The 26,164-nt window shown below is 56.9% G+C and overlaps 1 protein-coding gene and 1 pseudogene across 1 annotated transcript in view; both read left to right on the forward strand.

Moving 5' to 3' along the window:
• The window catches only part of LMF1 (lipase maturation factor 1), a 96,691-nt gene extending 88,187 nt beyond the window's left edge, over positions 1-8,504 (forward strand). Inside the window, exons 7-8 of the mRNA XM_088527820.1 lie at positions 1,189-1,301; positions 8,330-8,504. Coding sequence (XP_088383946.1) covers positions 1,189-1,301; positions 8,330-8,504 — 288 coding nt within the window. The remainder of the gene's footprint in view (positions 1-1,188; positions 1,302-8,329) is intronic.
• A 7,737-nt stretch (positions 8,505-16,241) lies between these two features.
• LOC148594135 (uncharacterized) lies at positions 16,242-25,541 on the forward strand (annotated as a pseudogene).
• The last annotated feature ends 623 nt before the right edge of the window (positions 25,542-26,164 follow it).

Consider the following 26,164-nt stretch of genomic DNA (forward strand, 5'->3'; position numbering starts at 1 on the left):
CACCGGGGCGTTTTCCATCCCGCTCCTCTCCGCCGTTCCCCGTGGCAACGGAAATAACAAAACGGGGCCGTTGTCAGAGGTTTGCAGGGGAGCTTTGCCCATGTTCCGCGTTAGTCACGGCCCCGCAGGTACCGCCGCCGGGTTTAGCTTTCCCACAGTGTCCCCTACTGCTTGCATGAAAAAATCCACTTAGGTACACGTGAAAAAAAAAGGGGGGGAAAGGCTTTATGGAAGTGCAAGGTGCCAAAAATCACCAGAAGGGGAAATGCTTTCCAGGGAGCTCACCAAAACGCCCTGCCTTCGAGGGCGCAGGATGCCCTCCGTATTTCAGCAGCCCCCTAATTAAGAGCATAGCACAGACACTGGGTGTTAGGTTAAAGGAAATAAGGGGAGGCAAAGCGCAGGAATTTAGCAAGTCGCGCGCTGAAAAGCCCCGTGCTTCTGTTTTCTCTCTGAAAACACAGCAAGGGAAAGTAGCTTATATGAAAGTGCTGGGTGGATTCTCGTTTTAAAATGCACCGTTACCGCTCCTCCATGGAATTTTGATACTAAAATGATTGAAGTCAAGCGTTTGGGGTGCAGAGTTAGCAAGAGCATCTGAGGTTTGGCAGATACCAGTGATGCACCAGGCACGTGTCTGTGTGTCCCAATGTGGTTCACGTAGGAGACTCACAAATGGGACCCATCAAGTAGGTGACGGGAGAGGGAATGTGATCCCGATACCCAAAGCCATGGATCGCCATCCCAAAAACACCCCAGGGCTCGGCCGAGGTCCGTGCGCGGGGGCAGCTGGCCGGGTGCCCTCAGCCACACGTTGCTGCTGTCACCTTGCTCCAGGCTAGGGGATCACGTAGCTGGCCCAGCTAACGAACGGCAGCTCGTTAAGTGGGGGTGTCTCGCCCACCCTCAGTCCTATCCATACCCGAGGAGTGGCTGCCAGATGAGGAAACGCTGCTCTCCTGGCACATCTGCTCCCTGCAAACGCTGGAGGGTCTCAGCATGAACCTCGAGGTGTTGGATCCCGTGGGATCTATTCCCAGCAACACCAGGAAATTCAGCATTTGCTAACTGAACCCGTAGCCATCCCAGCAGAGACCGTGCAGAATTCGCTAATGCTGAGCGCGGCACGTGGCTGAGTCCTGCAGCGTCTAACGCCTCTTCTCTTCTCCATCTCCTCCCTTCCCCAAGACCTACGAGCAGAACGAGTGGATCGTCCACCTGGCTGGGAAGCTGCTGGCGCAGGAGGAGTCCGCGCTGTCCCTGATGGCAACGAACCCCTTCGCCGGCAGAGCGGCTCCCCGGTAAGCTACCCACAGGCTCCATGTCCATCCATCCTGGATACGTGAGCGTCGCTTCTTGGTGTCTGGTGGCCTTTGAAAAGCTCGTGAAAGCTTGGAGTATTGTGTCCAGTTCTGGGCCGCACAGGACAAGAGGGATGTGGAGCTGCTGGAGAGAGTCCAGCGCAGGGCTACAAGGATGATCAGGGGCCTGGAACATCTGCCCTATGAGGAGAGGCTGAGGGAGCTGGGCCTGTTCAGCCTGGAGAGGAGAAGGCTGAGAGGGGACCTGAGCAGTGTCTAGAAGTACCTCAAGGGAGGCAGTGAGGAGGATGATGCTGGTCTCTTTTCACTGGTGGCCACTGACAGAACTAGAGGTAATGGCCACAAACTGAAGCACCAAAAGTTCCACAGGAACTTAAGGAAAAAATCCTTACCAGTGAGGGTGCCAGAGCCCTGGAACAGGCTGCCCAGAGAGGTTGTGGACTCTCCTTCTCTGGAGATCTTCAAAACCCGCTTGGACGCAGCCCTGTGCCACGTGCTCTAGGTGACCCTGCGTGTGCAGGGGTTGGGCTAGATGATCTCTAGAGGTCCCTTCCAACCTTGAGCATTCTATGATTCTATGTTAAATATCAGGACACCACAAAGACCTGGTGCTCCCGGCTCCGTAATTTCTTCCCCGTGCGCAGCCGCAGGGACCCTCCGGCCGAGCACATTCCCAGGCACGTCCGTGATGGGCCCCGCGTTGCTGCTCTTGGACGCGGCTCCCGGCTGCCGCGGCGGTTTCCTGCCTGTCGGCCTCAGATTTTTTGCCATGATCATTTCACAAGGCCACATCACAAATACGCTTTCTACCGGGCTATTGAGATATTTCAAAGACAAAACAGGCCTGCACAAATAATTGGTTTTGTTGTCTTGGAATTATTTGAGTTTTCGATGAAAAGACAAAGCAAACATCAGCAAGTGGAAAGGACAGATGAAAACCCAAAGGCTTCCTACAAAAGGGAATTTTTCACAAAAGTGTCTATTTTGTTGATGAAGTTATTTTTAGCTGAAAAAACATTTTAAGGGAATTTTGGATCAACTCAAGTAATATTATGCTCTTGCTAATATTTTCCATTTGAGGCTTTCAAGATGCATTGCAAACAAGGATTAAGGTTCAAGTGTACATCCCTTGGACACAGAGCTGATGTTTCTCAGCTTTAATGCAGACTACCCCCCAATCTTCTGAGGAGAGGCCCCTCTCAGATGTTTCTCAGATGTTAAGAGCCTTTTACCCAAGCACTTCATTTTAGATGTGTCCTTCGACCCACGATGGTCTGTATAGAGATATATATGTGTGTCTATCTGCATATATTTTGAAAAAAAGAAAAAAAGCAGAGCTGAAGCACAGAGAGGAGTACAACGGCTAAAGTGTTTTTCCCACAAACGTGGATTTTCTTTACCAAACTTCTTGCTGGGCACCTAGCAGAGCGTGCATGGGGCAGATGGTCCTATGTCCCCCAAGCCCAGGAGCCAAGGCCGCTATAAAAGCAGGTACCTGGGGCCGAGGGCTTTGCAGAGCCCCCAGCTCGCGAGCCTGCCCGTAAATCACCCTTTATTGCTGGGGTTGCGTTGCTGGGTAATGTCGCAGCTTGTTCCCTTGCACAAGCAGTGGATCTGTTACACAAAAATAATTACGCCTTGGCTGGGGTCCAGGCGGGTTCTCGGGGAACCTCTATTAATTATTCCTACAAAAGTCATGCTGGGCTGTACCAGAACGTCCCTCGCCGCTGAGCAAGACGGCTTTAATAATGTTTACAGAGGGGTTTTCAGCTCTGATTAGCGGCGCTCGCGCTCGCGTCCCATCGCGGGAGCGGGGTGGTGCTGCCCCGGTGCTGCGCAGGGAGTATGGAGCAGCCCGTGAACCCTCATTGATGGACACCGAATACCCTTTTTTGCTTTATTTTATGTTTGCTTGTTTGTGTGGGCACCGCGGGGCCCTGGGCGGCTCGTGCAGAGAGCTGCTGGTGGCCCGTGATCTGCAGGCATGAGCTGGAAGAGCAAATACCAGAGAGCCATGATGCATGGGCTCCATAGGGCATGGATTTACTGCTTAGGACATGGATTTACCAACTCAGATTCTGTCCCCACGCTTCGCTGCTGTGAATGCACTGAGTGGTGTTCGTTTGGGACGGTTTTTCTTACATTGCTTCTTAAAAAAGAAATGCACAAGTAAAGTCAGTTCTGAGCTTTGGCCAACCCTAGAGATGCGTAACAGAAGAAGGGGCGTTTGGACACCAGGTCCCCACGTGGGGAGGTGTCCCCTGTTGAGAGCAATCCAAGGTCATTGCCATCCGGTGCCCGCTGGCAGCAAAAGGCTCGAGCAAGACACATGTCCAAGCATTTAAAGCAGGGATGACAGCAGATCTTCCTCCACAGTAGCAGCTTCCCTGCGTGGTCGGAGTTTGGCGCTCGTTTGGCCTCTCTTACTCGTGTTTCTTTGGCTCTGGGTTTTTGCTTCCTCCCAAAAGGCTTCGTGCAGGGGAACCCAAGAGATAAACTGCCAGAAACAGGGTGATCTCTGCAGTCTCCAGCACGATCACCCGTGCGAGCGGAGCCCTCCGGTAGCCGTGCAGAGAAACTCCCACTTTTCCCGACACACTTCCCACCCATCCCCTCTCTAAAGGGAATTTTGAGACTTAATTATTTTCATTCCTTGCTAGACTAAATAATTAGGGGACAGGGCTGTTTTCCATAAGAGCGTCACGTTCCCCGCTCAGCCGGGCTTGTTCTGCTAATGGAAACTCTACACCTCCAATAGCCAAGGGACTTTCAAAATGAGTTAATGCCTTCGAAATGAAATTTCGGAGACCAAAGTTTGTAGGTTTCTTTACAGCACTAGAAATTATAGTATTTTCTTCGAGTGTGATAAAGTTAAAATGAGAAACAGGTGAGTGATTAAGAGCCAGCGCGTTGCTGGGTGCGCGGGGACGCTGGGGACCGTCCCGATCCCTCCCGCTCGCGTGCGGTTCCGAAAGCGCCATCTGAATCCAAACGGGGAGGTTTTGCCTAAGAAATTCCTAAGCGTTTGACCTGCCGATGTGGAAGCAGCCGGGAGGAACCAGAGCTCGTTTTGCCCATCGGAGGGGCACAACCTGCTTCGCGCGCGGCGTCTCTGGCGCTAAATCACGTTGGGTTAAGGATTTTTGCTCCCATTTTAGCAGTGCTGTGAACAAGCCCCAGCGTGGAGACCTGGGCACCCTTGGGGCCTGCTGAGCACTGGAGCTGCTGGCAGCTCCAACGTGGCATCCACGGGAATGATGCACTGGGAAACAGCCCGTAAAACTACCCATATCCCCCAGACGGTTCCTGGGCCATGGGGAATTTGTGGTCTCTCCAGCAAGAGGGGCTAGAAGAAGCAAGAAAACCCAGGCTGGAGGCTCTCTCACCCTCTTGAACCTGTGCTGGCCACTTGCCCCATGATGTACAGGGGGGAAACGGAACATCAAGTTGAAAGAAAACCCCCAAATCGAGAAGATGCCCCATGTTGGAGCGTCCCCCCCGCTGGCCACCCCGCTTGGGCAGCGGGAGCCCCTCAGCTGCTGCCGGGACAGCTGCGGCCGCTGGAACTAATTTCAGCTGTCCGGGAGATTGAGGCCTCCCGCGCAGCCGCTCCAGCCGCGCTGCTAATTTTTAACACGTACAGTTGGGAGCTGTCATACGGCGCGTGATATACGAGCGGGCCTTGAAAGCGCTGCAGCGCAGCTGCTACCGGGCATCTGGCCGGGGGAGCCGCCGAGTGTTGGTTTAAAAGAAAATAATCGCGGTAACGCCTCTGATTTGCGGCCGCTGCCCGCGCCGGGGCCGCCGGACTCACCGAGCAGGGGGACGGTGCCGGCTCGGGTGTCCCCGGGCGTCGTGTGGTGGCCACGGGCTCTGGAGAAGCTGCCAAAAGGTGGATCTGACTCCTCACCCTGTGTCCCCAGGGCCACTGCGGATATTGAGACAAACCCTGGGGACAGGTCGTGTCTCCCAGGGGGTGTCCGACTGGGCTCCCAGCAGGAATGCAGCTGGGATGCAGGGGCTCCGGGTGGCAGCTGCACCAGCCACTTCCCCTCTTTTCCCTCCTTTTCCTAGGAGTTGGTGCCTGATGCTTCCTAGCGAGTCAAGAGTAGCCCTAGTTTTCCTTCACCCAGTAAATCCTGGGAAACAGGATGAATATCCTGAGCTTCCCAGTCATCTTCCCTGACTGCTAAGCCCTGCTCATCTCTCTTTAGTGTGAGTGACCACAGGTGGCATTAATCTCATTAGGCTCCTTTTAGTGCAGCTGATACCAAGCAGCTTCCTTCCAACCTTCCTGAGGATATTCCCATTTCTTCCAAGCAGCAAGCAAGGTTAGTGCATGCAGGCAGCTGCCTGGGGCTAGCAGAGGCCTCAGAAGCCTTTGGGTCTCTTCCACCAGCCGGAATATCCCTGCATGAGTCCTAAAGCTGCAAAAAAACAGAAGCAACTTATGATGGAGAGAGCCTGGAGCAGCTTCATGATCTGCAGGCAGCCACATACGCGCAGGGCTGGTGCTGGCAAACTCCGTGAGCCCTCAAAGAGGGTCCTTGGGGCGCTAGGACTGAGTCCTCATGTGCTGCAGGAGCGCGTGGACTCCCCGGACGCCAGCAGGAAGGAGCAGCCGTGCGGGAGCTTGCAAAATCCACAAGCTCCAAACGCGGCATCCCGCTCGATTATAAATTCCGGACTAGCTTGTAAACTCCATGAGCCCTGAAACGGAAGGCTCTCGTGAGTATTAAATGCTGCAGCTTTTACCTCAGCGAGCATCCAAAACCAAGATCCACAACCGCTGCCGCTCGTGGGGTTCTTCCCGCTGCTGCGCAGGCCGAGCCGAGCTCCGCGGTGCCGCTGGCCGAGCCTGCAGCATCCGGAGGGATCCATCCCGCAGCATCCGGAGGGATCCCGGGGAACTTCCCTGCTCGGAGCAGAGCTCGAGGCGTTCGGAGCTGGAGAAGCAGGAGCAGAGCAGAGAGCAGAGCCGTGGGGGTGTCCTGGGTGATGTCTCTCACCGTCCCGCGAGCAGTTTGGATCCCGAAAGAGCTCAGGGTTTGTAACTCTGCAATCCGGGCTGCTTTGCACGTGTGTTTTCCATAGGGCTCGTGATCCTGCCGGAGCCGGGCGAGCCCTCGCCCGCATCCGCACTCCCTGCTCAGGTGGAGCCGGCTGGGAAGCGGCAGGAACGTGGACAAGGGGATCGCTGCGTTCAGGGGCTGGCGGGGGGCAGTTTTTGGATTTATTTAGCCTCTGAACATGCGAGTTTGAAACGCCCTCAGCTAGAAAGGCAAACTTTAGGCCACAAAAATTCAGCTTCAATTGCATGTGGTTGCTTTAATGCTCACACGGTTCTAGTTTTACACGCCAATGCCTTTGATAGCAAACATTCTAATAGACAGACAACATATGGGAAAAATCATCCCAAATCAGACGATAGATATTATTTAATCTCGGCAGGCAAGCACCATTCGAAAGGGACAAGGAAATTTTCATTCCAGAGGACTCTTTGGACAGGCCTTGGAGTAAAGAGGAAGATGTTTCCACGTCTGAGCAGAGCCCGGCGCTCTCCCGGCTTGGCCTCGGTGCTGATTGCTGCCGCCCCCATTCCAAGCAGGAATTTCGTATTTCTGTGGAGCGAGAGCTGTGGAAGCAATGCTTCAGCCCCTGCCTGGCTTTTTCCAGCCTTGGAAAAGGGGGAAAGAGTGGGTACAAGCGGAGGATGGAAGCAGGAGCCGCAGGGCAGCCCATGCGGTGATGGGATCCCCGCTCCCGTGAGCACCGCGCGGGCGCGAGCCCAGGGATGCTGCTCTGGCCTTCCCCGCATCCCGCCTTTCCTTAGAGGACACCCGAGTGCATCCCTGGAATATTTTGCCATCAGTGTCTGCAAGTCACCGTGCACCAGACGTGGTTAACAGCTCCGTGCTCCCACACGGTGTCCGCAGGGTTGGCTCCGCGCTGCTCGCCCGGCTCCCGTCACGGAGCCGCGCGTTGGGCCGTGCTCCCGCCGCTCGCCCATTCCAAAGGCGAGAACTCCCAGGAACCATCCCGAATTATCGCAGCAGCCGGAGCTGACTTCCCGGCAGCGCGGGCTCCCGCCTCGGGAAGCAGCAGCTGCGCGAGCCGCTGCCCCGCTCCGCGGCCGCGCTCGTGCCGCAGCGGCGAGGCAAGGCCGGCTGAAATGAGCACTGACGCGACCCTGACGTTTTTATACCGCGGGTTATTTTATGAAGCTATCCAGCAGCGCCGGCGATGCGCGCAGGAGCACGCCCGCGCGCGGCCTTGTCAGCATGCCCTACATCAAGGGGGAGCGGGGCCGGGCGCGCTTCGCCGCCGCGACGTGTTTCGGAGGCTGATGAATGCTTCTTTCCGCACGGCTTTAAAATCTCCTTTGCTGTCAGCTCCCAGGGCGGCCTGGAAACAGATGCGGCCGTGCGAGCGGAGGAGCGAAAGCAGCAGCCGCTGGTGCCTGGGGTGGGGACACGGAGGCAGAAATAAAGCAGGGGGAAATCGGGGTTTTGCTGGAACTTTTTTAAGGTGTGCGCAGGGTGGGAGCGCGCAGGGTGGCTCGTTGTTCCCAAATGGCAGCGGCAGGAGCGGGAAGGCTCTTGCCACGCGCTCGGCTCGCGATGCCGATGGGTTGCGTGCGCAGGCGGCCCTGGACTCGTTGGTCCTAACTACTGATAGGACAAGAGGAAATGGCCTCAACTTGCACCAGGGGAGCAGGTTCAGTTCGATATTAGGAAGAATTCCTCCATGGGAGGAGAGGTGAAACATTGGAACAGGCTGCCCAGGAAAGCGCTGGAGTCACCATCCCTGGCCGTGCTCCGGACACGTGTGGATGAGGCGCTTAGGGACAAGGTTTAGCAGGATGGTGGGGATGGGTTTGCGGTTGTTTCAATGATCTTGAAGGTCTTTTCCAACCGTAATGATTCTATGATTCTGGGCACCACCTTTCCGCTTGGGAAAGGCTCTGGAGCTTCAGCCGCTCTCACCCGCGCTCTTCCTTTCCGCAGGTGGATCCGCGCGGAGCACTTCAAGTACAAGTTCAGCCGGCCCGGGGGCAAGCACGCCGGCGAGGGCAAGTGGTGGATCCGCAGGAGGATCGGGCCCTACCTGCCCCCCGTGAGCCTCGAGGGCCTGCGCAAGTTCTACGAGGAGCGGCGCTGGCCTCACCCCGCGCGGGGCTGACGCGGCGCCCGGCCTCCCCGCGGGCTCCTCTGCGACCTGCCCTCGCTCACGCGGGTTTTGCGGTGGGTTTCCAGCCCCCCTGTCCACCTGCTGCTGTGCTCCCTGGTTTCTCATCTCTCTGGTCCCTTGTCCCTTGTGGGCTCTCGGTGTCCCCACGGGGGGACTCAGCGAGCTGGAGGTGCCCCCTGCCCTCGTCCCCAGGCTGGCACCACAGACCATGGCCCTGCTTCGAGAAGAGGACAGGGGGCCACGTGGCAAGGTGGGATTAAATCCAGGGAGCACACCCGGATTAAAACCCTGGGATAACGGCCCCTGCCTGGCACTTGGGAATCCTTTCCCATTCCCTTCCACTTTTCCTTTCCTCTTCCCTCCTCCTTCCCCTTCTATTTTCCCATCATGGCTGGAAGATAACATGCTTTCAAATGCAATATATGTTCCATATACACTTGAGGAAGGTGCATGCAGGGATTTAAATTGGAAACGTGTCTCTGGGACAGAGATGGCTCCTGCGCTTGGGCCGTCTCTTCCCCTCTGCCAAGATCGTGGCATTCCCAGGACGTGAGTATCCCGCGGCATTCCCAGGCCCGTGGCCACCAACACCTAGAGCTATCCCTGTATCCAGGGAGCAGGACGCCTTATTCCTGCAGCATTAATGAGAGTAAGTGAGCACCAGCCTGGAGTTCACATAGAAAATATTCCCGTGCCTTCCCTGCTCCGCGCTGCTCTTGGAAGCTGGCTTTACTTTAATATATATTAAAGGAAAGAGCTCTTTTCCTTCCCAAGTAGATTAAGTTTGGCTAAACAATTCAGTGTGAACTGCTGGGCATGAGGCAGAAACCTGTAGGCTAAATTGCCCAGCTGCTATACGTTTAGACCGGCATGGGATGAATTTCAGGATCGTATATTGGTTTTCATTTAATCTGATTATTCTGGACTGGAGTTCCTGGAGGGTCTTCAGGTTATTGTCAGTCAAAAGAATCCTTAAGAGCTTCCATTTGCAGTCAACTTTTCCCATTAGGAGTCTATTTTCATTACGGATGGATTTTTATTTTAGTGAAAAAATGATTCCTGCCCCTGCATTTTTCCCTTTGCAGCCAGGGTCGGGAGCAGAGCAGTGGCAGCTCCGTCCCGCTCCGCTGTGGGATGTGTGTCCAGGGAGGGGTGCAAGGGCCCAAGGATCCAAATTTTCCTCCTCTCATGAGGTTTTGGCTCAGTTAAAAGGGATGGGGCAGAGTATGAGGTGGGAAACAGAGCAGCCCCTCTCTAACCTGCCCTGTTCTCCTAAAAATCCCCCTCGCTTGCCTGGGAAAATGCTCTAAGTGGCTCAAATCCTGGGGGTTCCTGGAGCGACGCTCCCCAGGACTAATGCAGAACTAAGTGGCCTTTAAAGCCCAGCATGGGATGGCTCCCGATCACTGTGCGGAATTAGTGACCCGCTCGTTCCCATCCGTCACCTCCTTGGATCGCTCATCGGGACAGTCCCTTTCTGCCTGGTTGGAAGTGTGGGAATCTGGGGGCTCTTCCTGCAGCGCTCGTGGACCCCAAGCTGCTCTGCAGCCAAGAGCTGGTCCCTGTGCCAAATTCCCAGGAGTGAGTGGGATTTGGGATTTTGCCCTGCCTTTCCTGTCGCTCGGATCCCCCCCGATCCGGCTTCCTCCGCGGTAGCCGCTGGGGATAATGTTGCCTGTTGCTGCGCATTATGGTGCAGGCAACTGTTGCTGAAACCATTACATTAAAATCCCACCACCTGCAAGCGGTTACTTGGAATAATAAATAAGTGACGGATTCGGGAATCGCGCGCTGGCGGCGGATGAGGTCACCGCGGCACCGAGTCCGGGCCCGGCGCGAGAGCTCTTGTACCGGTCAATAAAAACGTTGTCGAGATTAAAGAATCAATTAGGCGTTAGCCAAAGGGGCCAAAGCATAACCCAAACACGCTGATAAAATCCAGCAGGTGATTATGGGGACGGTTCTTATTTCCTTGTGCTTTTAAAGGGAATAATTGCTCGTTACAAGGTGTGGATCGGCCCGGCCGGGATATTTCCCTGGCACGCAGGAGGAGCTGGGATGCAGCGGTGCTCGCAGCATCCTTGGATGTGTTCAGCTTCCACGGATCCGAGGCCGGAGCTGCCGCGGGAGACCCGGAGCCAGCGTGGGGCTGTGGCTGCGTGTACAGAAAGGTACAGATAAAGGAGGAAAGGTGGAAATTCCAAATGCAAAATGCCCGGGTGTCCGTGCGGAGCCGGCTAGTCAGTTTCAGACACGTGTCCTGCAGGGGACCGAGCTTCTTGACCACATTGGCAGGTTTCCAGAGGCCAGGAGTGAGTCTGGCCGCTGGCACAAGGACACCCCCACCCCAGCATCCCTGGGTTGGAAATCCTTATTACAGAGGGTCACCTTGGGGCTTGTGAGCGGAGCAACATGCAGCAGAGCCCAGCGGAGCCGCAGGCACCAGCTCCCACTGCGCTCCAAGAGCTGTCCCATTGCATGGGGGTCTGCAGCGGAAAAAAGAGGGAAAACCCACCCCGGAGCAAGGGCTGTGCAGGCCCCCGACTACACTGCACCTCGAGAGCAGGGAGTCTGGAGATTACACATGGCAGATGTCTGCTCTTTCTGCACGTGCAGCCTCTGAGCAAGCAAGTAAAATCCAATCTTTTGGGGGGAAAAAAGCATTTAGGGATGTATACATTAGAATGCTTCCAAATATTGACCACACGGCCCTCTGTTTGCCATGAAAATTCACGCGCGGCGCCAGCTCCCGTCCACAACGCGGATGCGCCCGGGAATGCGGCCGGTCACAGCCTTGCTGCCGGGGGAGGTCACAGTGAGCTGGCGTGCACTAGCGTGTGTTAGCGTGTGTTAGCATGCACTAGCGTGTGCTAGCGTGTGTTAGTGTGCACTAGCATGTACTAGCGTGTGTTAGCATGTACTAGCGTGCGTTAGCGTGTGTTAGCATGTCCTAACACGTGGAAAACACGTGCTCCCTGTGTGGCACCAGCCTCTCCTGGAGCATAGTTTGGGCAGAACAGGGCAATCCCCAAAGCATCTGCAGGGCTCGATAGCCCAGGGGCTCTGCTGCACATTTTTTTCTTCCCCTGTTAACCGAGAATGTTTGGTTTTCTAAGGATTTTGTAAGGATTAATGCTTCGGAAATAGCCGCTCGGGAGGCTTTTTGCACTCGTTTTGTAAGAAGTTTGCCCTCCTGCAGGCACCCTGAGCCTTGGGCTTGTTTGGAAGGCAGTGCACATGCAAGGAGTGATGCTCGCGGATGGACATCCCAGCATCCAGGGACCATGCGGGTCCTCGCTGTGCCCCATGGCCACCTGGCATCAGGAATCCTTTATTTTCCCACCTTTTTCTCTCTTTTTTCCCCTCCTTTTTGCAGGTTGTCTCCCAGCAGATTGTGTCGCAGCTCCAAGCAGACTGACTGCTTCTAGTCGGTGTTTTCAGGAAGGGGTATTTCAGGAAGGGGTATTTCAGGAAGGGATATTTTATGAGCCGCTGCCTGTCCATCCAGGGGGGAATTTCCCCCCCGTTAGACCCAGCCCGGCGGGAGCAGCCGGCTGCCCACCCTGGGCTACGGCATCTCCTGGCCTCTGTTTTTCCACGTGCACAAAGAAGGCGAGTTAAAAAGGACGCCCGAGGCTCCCCGGCCTGCGCCAACCTCTTGCAGAGCTAATGCTGGCCAGCTGCGGAGTCAGCCCGTCCGGCCGCGCTGCCGACGGCCGCAGCGTTGGGAAGGGCCGAGCGCCCGCGGTTGGGGCCGGAGCCGGCGCGGCCGCCGCCGGGAATAGGGTTTTCCATAGGCAGGGAAGCAGCCGGAGTCGCCACCGCCGGAGCCATCTCAGGTGGTGTCTGCACGTTGCTGGCATTAGCTGCGAGCGCAGGCATCCCGCATCCTGCATCCCGCATCCTGCATCCCGCATCCTGCATCCCGCAGGGAAGCAGCCAGGTGCAGAGCTGCAAACTGCAGCAAAGAGCCCAAAGGGTGACGGGGAGCCCTGCGGTTCCCCCGTGCTGCCGGCTCCTCGGGATGCAGCGATGCCAGGCAGGGCCCCCGCATCCCAGATACCCCACGTGGGAAGCGATCCACACGGCACATCCAACCCAGGTCTCTCCCTATGAGCTGCCCTGTCTTTCCTGTTTACTTGTTATTTTGGAAACGGAACAATAAATAATTTATGGGCGACGGGTTGGCGCGTGGCCGCCGTGTCCCTTGAAGCCGCGATTCCCTGGCCGAGTGTCAGGGCAAAGGGCCAGGAGCACCCAGGAGCATCCGACGGAGCCCGCAGCACCTCTCCCGGCGGCGGGATAGCGCCGAGGGCAGGGGATCCGTGCGGCTCCCTCCGGAGCATCCCGGTACCTGCGGGGCAGCTCTCGCCTCCGCTCCGATCCCGCTCCGAGCCCGGCTGGGGCGACCGCCCCGCGCAGCTGCACCCGCATTATCGGCATTTGCATCTCAATGGGGCCCTGATTAATATTTAAGGAGCCAGCTGTCTGAGGCACCTACGAAAGAAGGGGAAAAAAAACACATTATTTATTTATTTATTATTTTTAGGGATAGCACTTACTGCCCTTTATCAAGGATGCTGCTTTTTTTGCCCTCTATTCTTTTCTTCAATAGAAAAAGAAAAATGCTGGGGATGGGGATGGGAAATATGAAACGCCGTTAATGAGTTATCAGTGAATTAGTTGTGCAGCTCTCAATGCTCCTCAGTCCTTTTGTGCCGCAGCTGCACGGAGCAGGTTTTTAAGGGCAGGAGCTGCTCCGAGCCCATGGGAACCGCAGGGATGGGGGGATCGGAATCGGCGCCAGGAATCCGGAGCGAGCAGCGCTGCTAAAGGAGGGAGCTTTGGAGATGCCCTCGGGGAAGGGATGAGGGTGTCTTGCGCTAAAAGCGGTGCTCTGACGGGCGCCTTCCCGCCGCAATTCCCAGGGATTGCTGATCCTGCTGAATGGAGCTGGCAGCTCCCCTTGCAAGCCCAGGAGAAGCTCCCGGTGTCCGGCACCCCCATTGCAACCCTGGGAAAGGCTCCCAGTTTGCAGCACCCAGAGCTGCTGTGAATGGGGATGATGCTGATCCCGAGGAGCCTCCGTGTCCTGGCCACGGCGGTTCCCCGGTGTTTGGCACTGATTAATACCCGCTCAGAACTGGCCCCAAGGGGAAAAAAAAAAGGCAAAAAACGACGTCTGGAGCGGGCTGAATCGGAAAGAGAACGAGAATAGGTATTTTCGGGGCCTCCTCTGCACTATCAGGCTCTTTTGGTGTGTGTTCAGGCTTAAAAGCTGTCATTTTCACGGAGCATTTTCCCTTGAACGTTTGTCAATAGCGCTCCAACAGCGGCAGCTCCTTATCCCGACTAATTGGAGTCAAGTAGGGCCCTGATAAACGATTTCTCCCCAGCGGGCCCTGAGCAAAATGCAAAGGGGTTTTAATTCCCAATGAAAAATGCAGATACGGGGAAAGAGCCGCGGGGGAGGCTGCGCGCGCGGCCCGGAGGGGCACAGAGCGTCGCCGGTGCAGGGGACCGGCCTGGGGTCTTTGCAAAAAGCTTCCTTCCCGCTTCCAAAATCAGCCGCTTTTGCTCTCCGCTGCCCGTGCTCCTACCTTTGGGCTATTTAAGAGCAGGGCTGTAACATTAAGGTGATTTACAGCAATCTCTGGAGCGGCGGGGCAGAGGGTTGGCTATGGTTTTCCTTTTCCTCAGGTGATAGAAACCTCCGCCGTTAACTCAGGAGACCTTACAACGGCTACCCCTTCAGCCCTTGATTTACGAGTCCAGATTTATGAGCTAGAAATTATTCCACTCGCATATATTTTTTTCTTTCCCCCTGGCCGTTTTAGTGCTTGTGAAAGGTGAGGGTTTTGACAGCTCCTGGAAACAAAAGCCCTTAATATCCCCCTGAGCGAGCGGCTCCCGGGCAGGCGGGAGACGCCGGCAGGGATCAGCCGCTCCGCTCCGGAGCCAGCGGAGCGCGTGGGACGGACCAGGAGCGCGTGAGGGAGCGCGAGGTGCCGAGCTTGTGAAGACCTGGGTGTCGTGGTGGACGACAAGGTGACCATGAGGCAGCAGTTGCTCTTGTGGCCAGGAAGGCCAATGGGATCCTGGGGTGCGTCAAGAAGAGCGTCTCCAGCAGGTCGAGGGAGGGGATCCTGCCCCTCTGCTCAGCCCTGGGGAGGCCACATCTGCAGTATTGTGTCCAGTTCTGGGCCCCACAGGACAAGAGGGATGTGGAACTGCTGGAGAGAGGCCAGCGCAGGGCTACAAGGATGATCAGGGGCCTGGAACATCTGCCCTATGAGGAGAGGCTGAGGGAGCTGGGCCTGTTCAGCTGGAGAAGAGAAGGCTGAGAGGGGACCTGAGCAGTGTCTAGAAGTACCTCAAGGGAGGCAGTGAGGAGGATGGGGCCGGCCTCTTTTCACTGGTGGCCACCAACAGAACTAGAGGTAATGGCCACAAACTGAAGCACCAAAAGTTCCACAGGAACTTAAGGAAAAGTTTCTTAACAGTGAGGGTGCCAGAGCACTGGAACAGGCTGCCTGGAGAGGCTGTGGAGTCTCCTTCTCTGGAGATCTTCAAAACCCGCTTGGACGCAGTCCTGTGCCACGTGCTCTAGGTGACCCTGCGTGTGCAGGGGTTGGACTAGATGATCTCTAGAGGTTCCTTCCAACCGTCAGCATTCTGGGATTCATTCTATGATTCTATGATCCGCTGCCTGGGGATGAGGCAGGTTTTTTGGAGATGATGGTGGAATGAGGTTTAAATCGGGCCCTGCAGCGATGCCGGCAGGACGGGGCAGTGTCCCCACACGTCGCGTGTGCTAAGGGGTTGCCGTGCGGGGGACGCGCATCGCCGCTCGCTCCTTGCAAAGCGCCGCACGTTTGAGCCGCCCGGTTCCTCTCCCACCGGCGCTTGGGGCCCAAGCGGAGCTGGCAGCAGCCTTTGCCATCTAACACCCGTGAAATGCCAAGGAGCAACAAATATCCTCTTTAAAGCAGATGTGGCGCGGAGAGCCCGGGGATGGAGGCCTCGGAAGCGCTGCCGGAGCCCCTGCTGCACTTCGTTATGGAGCGCTCCGGGCGCAGCTTGCCGTATTCCATAGCAATTCCATCGGCCAAAGCTGGAATTGAAAGTGATGGGCGACTGCGCGGTGCTTCGCCGCCTTGCTCATTTTCTGCATTTTTCGGTGTCGCTTTGCCCCAGCCATCGAAGCCGGGGCTGTTCCGCTTTACTGAAACGCATGGTCGGGAGGAGGAGCGGATATTCCATCCACGTGTTCCGGACATGGGGAATGCAGGTGTTCTGTGGGATCCGTCCGTCACCAAGGACATTTGCAAGGCAGCAATTCCCACCCTGCTGGTGACTTTAGGGACGCAGGGAACTCGGGCATCCCGAGCGCGCTGGTGTTCTGTATTCCCAAAATGCCTAAAGGTGATAACCAGCCCTATGGAAATTTCACTGGGAGCCGGTTCCAGCCAGCAAGGGCACCACGGAGCAGCTCAGATGGTATCTGGTTGCTCCCATCTCCTCCATCAGGCAGCAACTCAGTCAGATTTTTCTTCCCATAAATTGACTCGGAAAAAAAAAAAAAGATTAATCCCAGGTTGCAATTTTTTATTTCAGGTGTTTGGGACTTGTTTCTCTTTGTCACAGGGGCAACCTTAGGGCTAGGGCAGTGCGGGGAGCACATGGACTTCAGTGACTCTCCCACACTTGGACCCAAGTGGCTCCCACATGGAGCCGGACAGCGTGGCAGGAGGTGGGTTGTGCTACGGGGAGACATTCCAGGCACTTCTCCTTATCCAGCTGTCGGAGCCCCTGGCCGTGCTCCTTCCCTCCTGGTGCTCCGGTGGTTCCTCTCCAGGCAGGACACTGGGCTGGAGGATCCTCGATCCGTCCAGGAACGCGGTTCCTCCATGCATCCCGTGCATCGCCTGGGCCTTGCCAGCCGTGGGGATGCTCCTTGTGCGGACAGCGAGGAGCAGCACCGGGATGTGTCCGGAGAGACACTCGAGGAGACAGCAGAACCGGTCCCAGGAGCCTCGAGCAGCCAGGTCCGAATGGGGCTCCACCATGTGCATCTTCCCGAGGAGGAGCCGGCCAGTGTTCCCACACGGTGTGTCACGGTTCCCCGAATAACCAAGGCGCTCAGACAAACAAAACAGAAAACCCGCGGTCTCTCTGGAGACAAGTCGCAAACAGAGAGCCGGGCCAAGCCCATTGATAGAACTGTGCGCGGTGAATCACCGACCAGCTGGAGTTTGAGCAATTTGGGTCAAACACGCTCCCTGGCGCCGCTCCATTGACTTATCTTGCCTTTCCCTTGCTCTACCTCGCCCAGGGTTTGGCTTAGGCTGCTTTTAGTTAAAAGCAGAGGCTGCCGCGCTTGGGATGGACATCGGCTTGTGCACATCCACCTACGGACACTGCTGTGCGGTCCCCTCTCGGGACTAACTCCTCATGCAGGAGCACAGGGAGAGCAAGGCCAGCGCTAGGAAGCAGTTGTTGCAAATAGCTGAGCTATTTGCAGGTGCATTGAGGGACCCACGAGTGCATCGTGCGCCAACGGGTCCATAAAACCCACCCCAAAGCGAGGGGCTTGCGAGGAGGCTGCGCCGAGGTGTCCGTGCAGCGAGCGCGGCCGGGCCCCGGGGAGCTCGCTCCAACATTACATCAGTAGCGCGAGGATGCTGAGCGTACTGTCTGGGAATCCAGAGCGAGAGGGGGTTTTTCTCCGCGATTATGTGCACGGTGAAGTATGCTCCTTGGCCTGCCTCGCTCGGGCAGCCTCGAAAACGGGGACGCGGCGCGAGGGCCGCTCCGGATGCGGGCCCCGGCGTCCCGCTCCCATCGCCAGCCTTGTCCCCGTGCAGCGCTCAGCAAATCCCTGCAGTGCCCTGCACGCCCCCAGGCTGGAATTGCTCCCAAATTCGGGTTTTAACCCAAAGACACTAACGCAAACGCGCTCGGGGCCCTTCCCCCTGCTTTTGACGGTCCCTGTCTTGCAGAGCGCTGCTGCGGGCAGATAAGGGAGGATTTCACCCGTCTCCTTAAAGTGGTCGGGAGGAAGAAAGCAGCCTTTGTACGGGCCTTTCTGAGGGGCTCTGTTCTGCCGAGGTTGGAAATAGCACAAAAACATCCTTTCTCGCTATATTGTGTCGCTTCCAGCTCGGGCCTCCACCACCACCCAGATGTTTAGATGCTGATGCTGAAAAGGAAAATAAGAGCCGGGCGAGGAAGCCAGGAGAGGGGGGCAGGCGTGCGAAAATGCTGCTGGAAACCTGCATCCCATCCCTGCTCCAAAGGGGAAAGCGGCAGTGAAGGAGATTGAGACCTGGGTGTTGTTATCTTAATAGGTGCTGGGCTGGTGGCTCATCCAGCTGCATGGCCCCTTGTGCACAGCTGTATAGCTTAGCTTTAAAATAGTATATATGTATTCAGCTTTGAGAATATTCAGGGTTTTCACTAGCAAGCCCTTTTTCTGCCTTTTGCTCTGATCCTCCTTTTCCCCCTTTTCATTCCCGAATACTTTTTAGGATCACGTCGGATGGCGGGTGCAAGTTCACTGATCTGCTTTTAACATTGTTCTCCTTCCCCAGAAGGAAAATTCCCTCCAGGAACAAGGCTGGAATAACTCCGTTGTTACATAAGTGATTGGGCAAGGGAAGTTAAGTGTGAAACTGTTCCTTCTTGCCTGGGTGAGGATTTCTCCCCGCTCCCTGCCTGCTGCACGTCCCAAGGAGCAGGCTCCTCATTCCGTCCCTGCACGAGGGTCTCCGTGTGCGGATTCCCGGGCGGGATGACGTGGGAAGGGGGTGACTTGGCTCCAAGGGGATGGCTCGTGGGTCGGGGGCTGCAAGGACCGTCCCCTCGCCTCGCTGCTGCTAACGCTGCCGCGGGCAGGGAGGTGGCAGGGGCAGAGCCTTGGCCATCCTGGAGCAGGGAAAACGTCCGGCACGGGATGCGCAGGGGCCGGGAAAGAGCCCCAGGGATGGGGTGACCCCTCGGAGGCCTGTGCCTGCTCCACATTGCGTGGCTGCGTTGCATGGCTGCAATGCGCAGCTGCAGCACACAGACATGTGCCACAGATGCAATGCATGGCCACGTTGTCTGACTGCAATGCACGGCTGTGCTGCATGACTGCAATGCACGGCTGTGCTGCATGGCTGCAATGCACGGCTGCGCCACACAGCCACATTGTATGGCCACGTCTGGCTGCAATGCACGGCTGTGCTGCATGGCTGCAATGCACGGCTGTGCTGCATGGCTGCAGTGCACGGCTGTGCCACACAGCCACATTGCATGGCCACGTCTGGCTGCAATGCACAGCTGTGCTGCATGGCTGCAGTGCACGGCTGCGCCACACAGCCACGTTGCACAGCCACGTTGTCTGACAGCAGTGCATGGCTGTGCTGCATGGCTGCACTGCATGGCTCCGCCACACAGCCATGTTGCATGGCCACGTTGTCTGGCTGCAATGCACGGCTGTGCTGCATGACTGCAATGCACGGCTGTGCTGCCTGGCTGCGCACTGCACTGCTGCACCGCACAGCCACGTTGCACAGCCATGCTGCATTGCTGCAATGACAAGCCATGGTGCATGGCTGTGTTGCTCGGCTGCGTCGCCCAGCTGCACTGCACGGCTGCATTGCATGGCTGCACTACACAGCCACAATGCATGGCTGCTGCACGGCTGTGGCGCACAGCCACGCTGCACGGCTGCATCGCAGGCCGCTTGCACACACAGCAGCGCCCGCAGTTGGAGGCTGCTCTCACAGGGCATCCCTTCCCCTGAGGCCATTCCCATCACCCGCTGTATCCCACCAGCTCTCCTCCTCATCCCCTTCCTCCTCCTCCCCTTCCTCCTCCTCATCCCCTTCCTCCTCCTCCCCTTCCTCCTCCTCATCCCCATCCTCCTCATCCCCTTCCTCCTCATCCCCTTCCTCCTGCTCCTCATCCCCTTCCTCCTCATCCCCTTCCTCCTCATCCCCATCCTCCTCATCCCCTTCCTCCTCATCCCCTTCCTCCTGCTCCTCATCCCCTTCCTCCTCATCCCCTTCCTCCTCATCCCCATCCTCCTCATCCCCTTCCTCCTCATCCCCTTCCTCCTCATCCCCATCCTCCTCATCCCCTTCCTCCTCATCCCCTTCCTCCTGCTCCTCATCCCCTTCTTCCTCATCCCCTTCCTCCTCATCCCCTTCCTCCTCATCCCCATCCTCCTCATCCCCTTCCTCCTCATCCCCTTCCTCCTGCTCCTCATCCCCTTCCTCCTCATCCCCTTCCTCCTCATCCCCATCCTCCTCATCCCCTTCCTCCTCATCCCCTTCCTCCTGCTCCTCATCCCCATCCTCCTCATCCTCTTCCTCCCCATCCCCTTCCTCCCCGCTCGCCAGCCCCGTACCCCGCAGCCCGTCTCCCGAAGCAGCTTCCCATAGTTTGACCATTAACGGGGCCTTGGCCGGGGCCATTTGCATGACAAACCGCTGCGGCTGCTGGGGCGCTGCCAGGCCCCGCGCGCTGCCGCGGAGCCGCCAAATCCCCGCGGCCGCTGCCAGCCCGGAGAAGGGGCCGCGCACAAAGGGGGGTTTATAGCCCGCCCGGGCACCTGACACTGCAGGGAGGGAGCGCTGCGACGTGCTCAGCCCTGATAATCCCCGGGCTGAGTTTAATATATATCTCTTTTTTTTTTTTTCCTTCTTTTTTTTTTTCAATCAAAAGCGCAGCAACAGCTGGGGCTGAGGCTTTCCAGGAGATGAACTCATGAACAACTGTTGGAAATAACTTTATTCGGGTTGCTATTAGATCAGTGCACTGGGGAGCTACCAAGTGTTTGGGATTGCTACAGGCAGATAAGGGCAGGCTGGAAAAGCCAGGGCTGCGGCACGCGGGGACCGGGTGGCTCGTGGACACCCCGGGGACACGGTGCTGTGGGGGCTGTACTGGGTTTTGGCCCCATGGTGTTTGCACAGGGTGTTGCGTGCATGCACAGGGTGTTGTGTGCTTGCAGCGGGTGTTGTGTGCTTGCAGCGGGTGTTGAGTGCATGCACAGGGTGTCGCGTGCATGCACGGGGTGTTGTGTGCATGCGGAGGGTGTTGTGTGCATGCGGAGGGTGTTGCATGCATGCAGCGGGTGTTGTGTGCTTGCAGCCGGTGTTGCATGCATGCACAGGGTGTTGAGTGCATGCACAGGGTGTTGCGTGCATGCACAGGGTGTTGAGTGCATGCACAGGGTGTTGTGTGCATGCACGGGGTGTTGTGTGCATGCAGCGGGTGTTGTGTGCTTGCAGCGGGTGTTGCGTGCATGCACAGGGTGTTGTGTGCTTGCAACGGGTGTTGAGTGCATGCACAGGGTGTTGCATGCATGCACGGGGTGTTGTGTGCATGCGGAGGATGTTGTGTGCTTGCAGCAGGTGTTGCGTGCATGCACAGGGTGTTGTGTGCATGCACAGGGTGTTGCGTACATGCAGCAGGCGTTGTGTGCATGCAGCGGGTGTTATGTGCATGCACGGGGTGTTGTGTGCATGCAGCAGGTGTTGCGTGCTTGCACAGGGTGTTGAGTGCATGCACAGGGTGTTGCGTGCATGCACGGGGTGTTGCATACATGCAGGAGGTGTTGTGTGCTTGCACCGGGTGTTATGTGCATGCAGGTGGCAGGCACAGTTGCACACATGTGCCCTGGGCAGCCCCGTGGCAGATTCGTGCCATTTTTGCCTACAGACACGTGGCACTCGTGCTGCAGAGCCATCCCACCTGTCCCAGGCCGGCCTGTCCATCCAGTCGGCCATTCCCTGGAGCCAGCACGGAGAAACGCGGGGGCTGCGGGGCCAGGGCCCCTTCGCTGCCCATCCCGACATCCCAGCACAGCGCTGGGCAAAAGGCATTTCCCAAAGGACATAGGAATGGTTTGGAAGCCAGAACCAAAACGGGCAAATTTCTTATCGCCCCGGATTTCCAAGGAATCCTGGCGCGGTCGCAGCATGCGCGAGGCCCGACGCCGCGGTGACGTCCTGTGCTGCACCAGGGCTGCCCCAGCTCCTTTGCTCTCCCGCGGGGCACCTTCAATGCCCATTTCCATCGTCCCCATCCCGCGGGAAGCGGAATTCCTGCAGCGCTTCCAGCGCTCGACATTCCTGCTTCCCAGCACGACGTCAAGCCAACCTGAGCGCGATCCCTGAGCCAGCCAAGGCAGCTCCCAAGGGAGGGGAAGGTGGAAGCCCAACCGCGAGGGCTGCGGGAACGGCCTGCCCTGGCCAGCAGACACAGCCATGAGCTAAGAGGTCTTTTCCATCCCTCGCTCCCGCGATTCGACAAGTCTCGGCACTCGGGATCTTTTAAAAATAGCCTGGCCGCGGCGGAGGATGCAGGGAGCAGCCCTGCTTGGCTGCGGGACGCGCTGCGCCAGCAGGACTTTTCCATCGCGCTGTTCCATGATTAGTCAGGACGAGAAAAGAACAAGAAAAGGGAAATCGATAAACACACAATGGTAATTCCAGCCAGCGTGCGCCTGAGTCAGGTTGTTATAATCCTGACATCATGTCTTGAAAAGAGGCCTGGAAATAAATCTCTTGTAGATAGCAGCTGCTCGCTGGGGATGGAGAAGAGCGGCAGGCCGCAAGGGGAAAGAGGAGTTAACCACTTTTGGGGTTTCTCTTCCCAAAATGGCATTTTTCCTCATTTTGCTGAGTTTGAAATGGGCAGTGGAGGGACATGCGGCTCCCAGGGGGACCTGGCACCTTGGCATCTCCTGCTAAAACACAAGGAAAGCAGAGGGAGATGCCCGAGCTCCCGGGGGACCTCAGCTCCGGCCCTGCCGCCTGCTACGGCTATTCCCGACTGCCCCCATGCTCTGGGATGAACGTTGGGCAATGCAGGACACAACACAAAATGTATCGGAAACCCCCTGCAAAACAGGGCACGGGATGTGATGGGATGCAGTGCAACAGGATGCCCTGGGACGGGATGCAACGGGGCGGGATGCAACGGGGCAGGATGCCCTGGGATGGGATGCAAAGGGGTGGGATGCAACGGGAGAGATGCAGTGGGGCAGGATGCACTGGGACGGGATGCAGTGGGGCAGGCTGCACTGGGAGGGATGCAGTGGGGCAGGATGCACTGGGACAGGATACACTGGGACGGGATGCAATGGGATGGGATGCAATGGGGCAGGATGCACTGGGAGGGATGCAGTGGGGCAGGCTGCACTGGGACGGGATGCACTGGGACGGGATTCTCGGCATCGCTCGGCACGCGGCGCAGGGCGCATGGGCTGGGACCGCCTCGACGCAGGGGGCTGCGTGTTGAGCGCCCCCGACCCCCTGCAGCCCCTGGGGCGACGGGAAGCAGCGATCAAACCTCCCGGCGGACACGGAGCCCGGCCCCGCGCCGGCAGCAGCCAACAGTGCCCTCTAGTGCGAGCGGCCCGGACACCCATCCGGCCATCCACCCGTCCGTCCATCCGTCCGTCCATCCATCCACCCGTCCCTCCGTCCCTCCATCCGTCCGTCCGTCCATCCATCCGTCCGTCCCTCCATCCGTCCGTCCGTCCATCCATCCGTCCATCCATCCGTCCGTCCATCCATCCATCCGTCCATCCATCCGTCCGTCCATCCATCCATCCGTCCGTCCCTCCATCCGTCTGTCCGTCCATCCATCTGTCCGTCCATCCATCCATCCATCCGGCCATCCATCCACCCATCCATCCGTCCATCCATCCGTTCATCCATCCATCCATCCATCCATCCATCCGTTCGTCCGTCCATCCGTTCGTCTGTCTATCCCTCTGTCCATCTGTCTGTCTGTCCGTCCATCCATCTCTCCATCCATGTGTCCATCTGTCCGTCCATCCATCCATCCATCCGTCCATCCATCCATCTGTTCATCCATCCATCCATCCATCCGTCCGTCTGTCCATCTGGGCACTGCGGCCTCCCCCAGCCCTCCCCGTGGCCTCCAGCCACCCAGTGCCCGAAGCCGCGGCCGTCCCCTGTCCCCCGTCCCCCTGCCCCTTTCCCTCCTCTTCCCGAGCGGGGCCACGGGCAGGATTTGGCTATTTGGGAACACGGACCCTCGGGAAGGGCCGTTCCCGTGCGGGGCTCCCAGCCCCATTTCCCCACGCGCAGCTTTTCCGTGGCCTTGACGATCGCTCTGCTCCTTGAGGACTTTCCATTAAGCAAAAATTTATGGCAGAGGATGAAAATTCTGTTTTAGCGTCTGAGGTCCCCGTCAGCGCCGTTTCTGCAGACGTTTCAGTAATTCCTCTTGGCAAGGGCTCCGAAAGCTGCTCCGGGGACACAAAAACGTCACTCCTGCCCCGGGCGCGCTCCCCATCGCGCCGAGCCCGGCCCGGGGCCGCGGCGAAAGCCAAACTCCACAATTTATGTCCAGTGAAAAATAACGTGTACATGATGTAAAGCGTTACTGGGATTTGATGCTAATTTTAGTGGTCACCTTGGCTGGATTTGAAGAAGTCGCCGGCGCTGCCAAGAGCAAATTTACCTGATGATGAATGAGGAACCAAAGCGTAAAATAAATAAATAGCAGCAGCACCTTTTCTTTTTGGCAGATTGGTGTCATCCAAGGTCACACAGTGGTGCATTAGGGGAACTGCTGCCAGGGGTCAGTGCTCGAAAATTGGGTTCAAGTGAAAAGCAGCATCTTTGAGGGCTGCATTTAAAAAAGAAAAGCTGAAAGAGCCGCCCGGGACGTCCTGCGTGGATGAAAAGTTTGGCTTGAGCATCAGCCTAGGGATGGGGATGGGGACACCAACAGGGACGGGGACACAAAATCCCCCCAAGCCGACCTGCTCCCACAGGATGGGGACAGCAAGTGGCCCCATTTCCAGGCTGGTGCTAATTACTGCAAGCATTTATTTTATTTTCCTTTTTTTGTTGACAAAAAGCAGGAAGTTTCCCTGTTAGAAACCACAAGTTTTATTTGTATGTCATACCAGCCATTCTGCGGTTTTGGAGATGGCCTTTCAAGCCCTTCATCTTATTTTTGTTATTTCTTCCTTTCTTCCTCCCTGCCGAGGAGGATGCGGAAGGGAGCTGGGTAAGGTTACAGCAACAACAGCCTCTACAAAGCGAGGCAGAGGGGACGGTCGTGTTACGCTAAGCAGGTTCCTCGGGGCGGCCGGGGCACAGCTGGATTTATAGCAACCCTCTCCGAAAAGAGAAAAAAAAAATGATAAATGGAAGCTGTAATTTTTATTGGGGAGGAGAGCCAGATTGCGGGCGAGGGAACAAAATAATAAAAAAGGCATAAATTAGAAGCGCGGCCTGACGTTTGGGAGCAGCGAGCGCCCGGCTCGTATATAATGCGGGTTGCTGGGGAACCTGATCCAGCACGGTGCATGGAAATTACCTGCAAAAAGATCTTCTATTAAGTCATATTAGGGTGAACTTGCTCTGGAGGGCTCCGGGGTGGCTGCACTTGGCTTCCTCCCGGCCGAACCGCCGGCTCCTTGGAAAGGGCCTTCCCGGCGGCTGCGAGGACGGAGCGAGTCCTGCCGGCTCCGCTGCTCCGGCACAGCGGGATCTCCTCATCCCTTGGATGTGTAAAGGAAAAGCAGGAGAATCCCCAGCCCTGAGGGACAGGGAGGCTGTGGGAGGGTCGGGAGCTGCTTGGCTTCATGGTCCAACCTCGGTTCTCCCCATCCCTCCATCCAACTCCTACCAAGTCCTGGGTAAAGTCAGTGGAAAGTCAACAGATTTAAACCCAGGATTTAATGAAACACAACCAAGTCCTGCATCTCCATAGGGAAGCGTCTCCACCAAACATTGCCCCTTGGCCATAGCAGCTTGCACAGAACATCCCCGTTTTTCTAACACTGCACTTCAGAAGGAGAGGTGTCCCCGGAGGGTTTTACCCTGTCTCCTGGTCCTCACGGCCAAGGAAAAGCAGAGGGAAAGAACCAAACGTCTTTCCATGACGCGTTTCCACCCACCAAACGTGTCTCCAACAGCAGCAGACTTTCCAAGTCTCGTCTTGACGGCCAAGTTCGTCTCCAAACCTGACCAGTCTCCTTGGGTCTGAGTCCATCTCCTGATCCCTCTTTGATGCCTGACGCCAGAAATGCCTCCTCCAGCCAAACTTCCCTGGTAATTGTCCCTTGGATTAGTTTGGAAAATTGCATAAGCCCTGGGTTAGAGCTGGCTGCTTCTCCCATCCGAGTGCCTAAGGCTTCATGGGGCAAAGACTAAAGAGCTGCGAAATGCAGAGATATAACAGATGTTGACATGTAGTGAAAATGCTAGACGCAGGAGCCTAAGATAATAAATCTGAAAAATTAACACGTAGGAGAACGAAAAAAGGAGCAATATGTTTTGGTAATCATTCTGAACTGCTGAACCCTTCTCCTGCAGTTCAAAAATCTCTGGTATTAAGCAGATGTCATTCAACCGATGATTAACACATTACCGAATTTCTCCAGTCGTTTAATAAAAGTTTTACATAACATGCAGGTAATTGCTTCCAAATGGCAAGGTAACAATGTGGCCCTCTGTGGATGGCATCGTCCAAAGCGCCCGGTGAAAACCCTTCCCGTGGCCTTGCTAGCAGGGACGTCCCTCAACAAGGACCTTCTCCCGGCTGGTGGCTCTGCCCATCGCTCCTCTTAAGGCAAAGGAAGGCTCTGGCAGATGGAGACCCTCCATCCT

The sequence above is a fragment of the Tinamus guttatus genome, unplaced genomic scaffold (genome assembly GCF_059628265.1).
Source record: "Tinamus guttatus ecotype Peru unplaced genomic scaffold, ASM5962826v1 Tinamus_guttatus_pri_ptg000291l, whole genome shotgun sequence".
NCBI lineage: Eukaryota > Metazoa > Chordata > Aves > Tinamiformes > Tinamidae > Tinamus > Tinamus guttatus.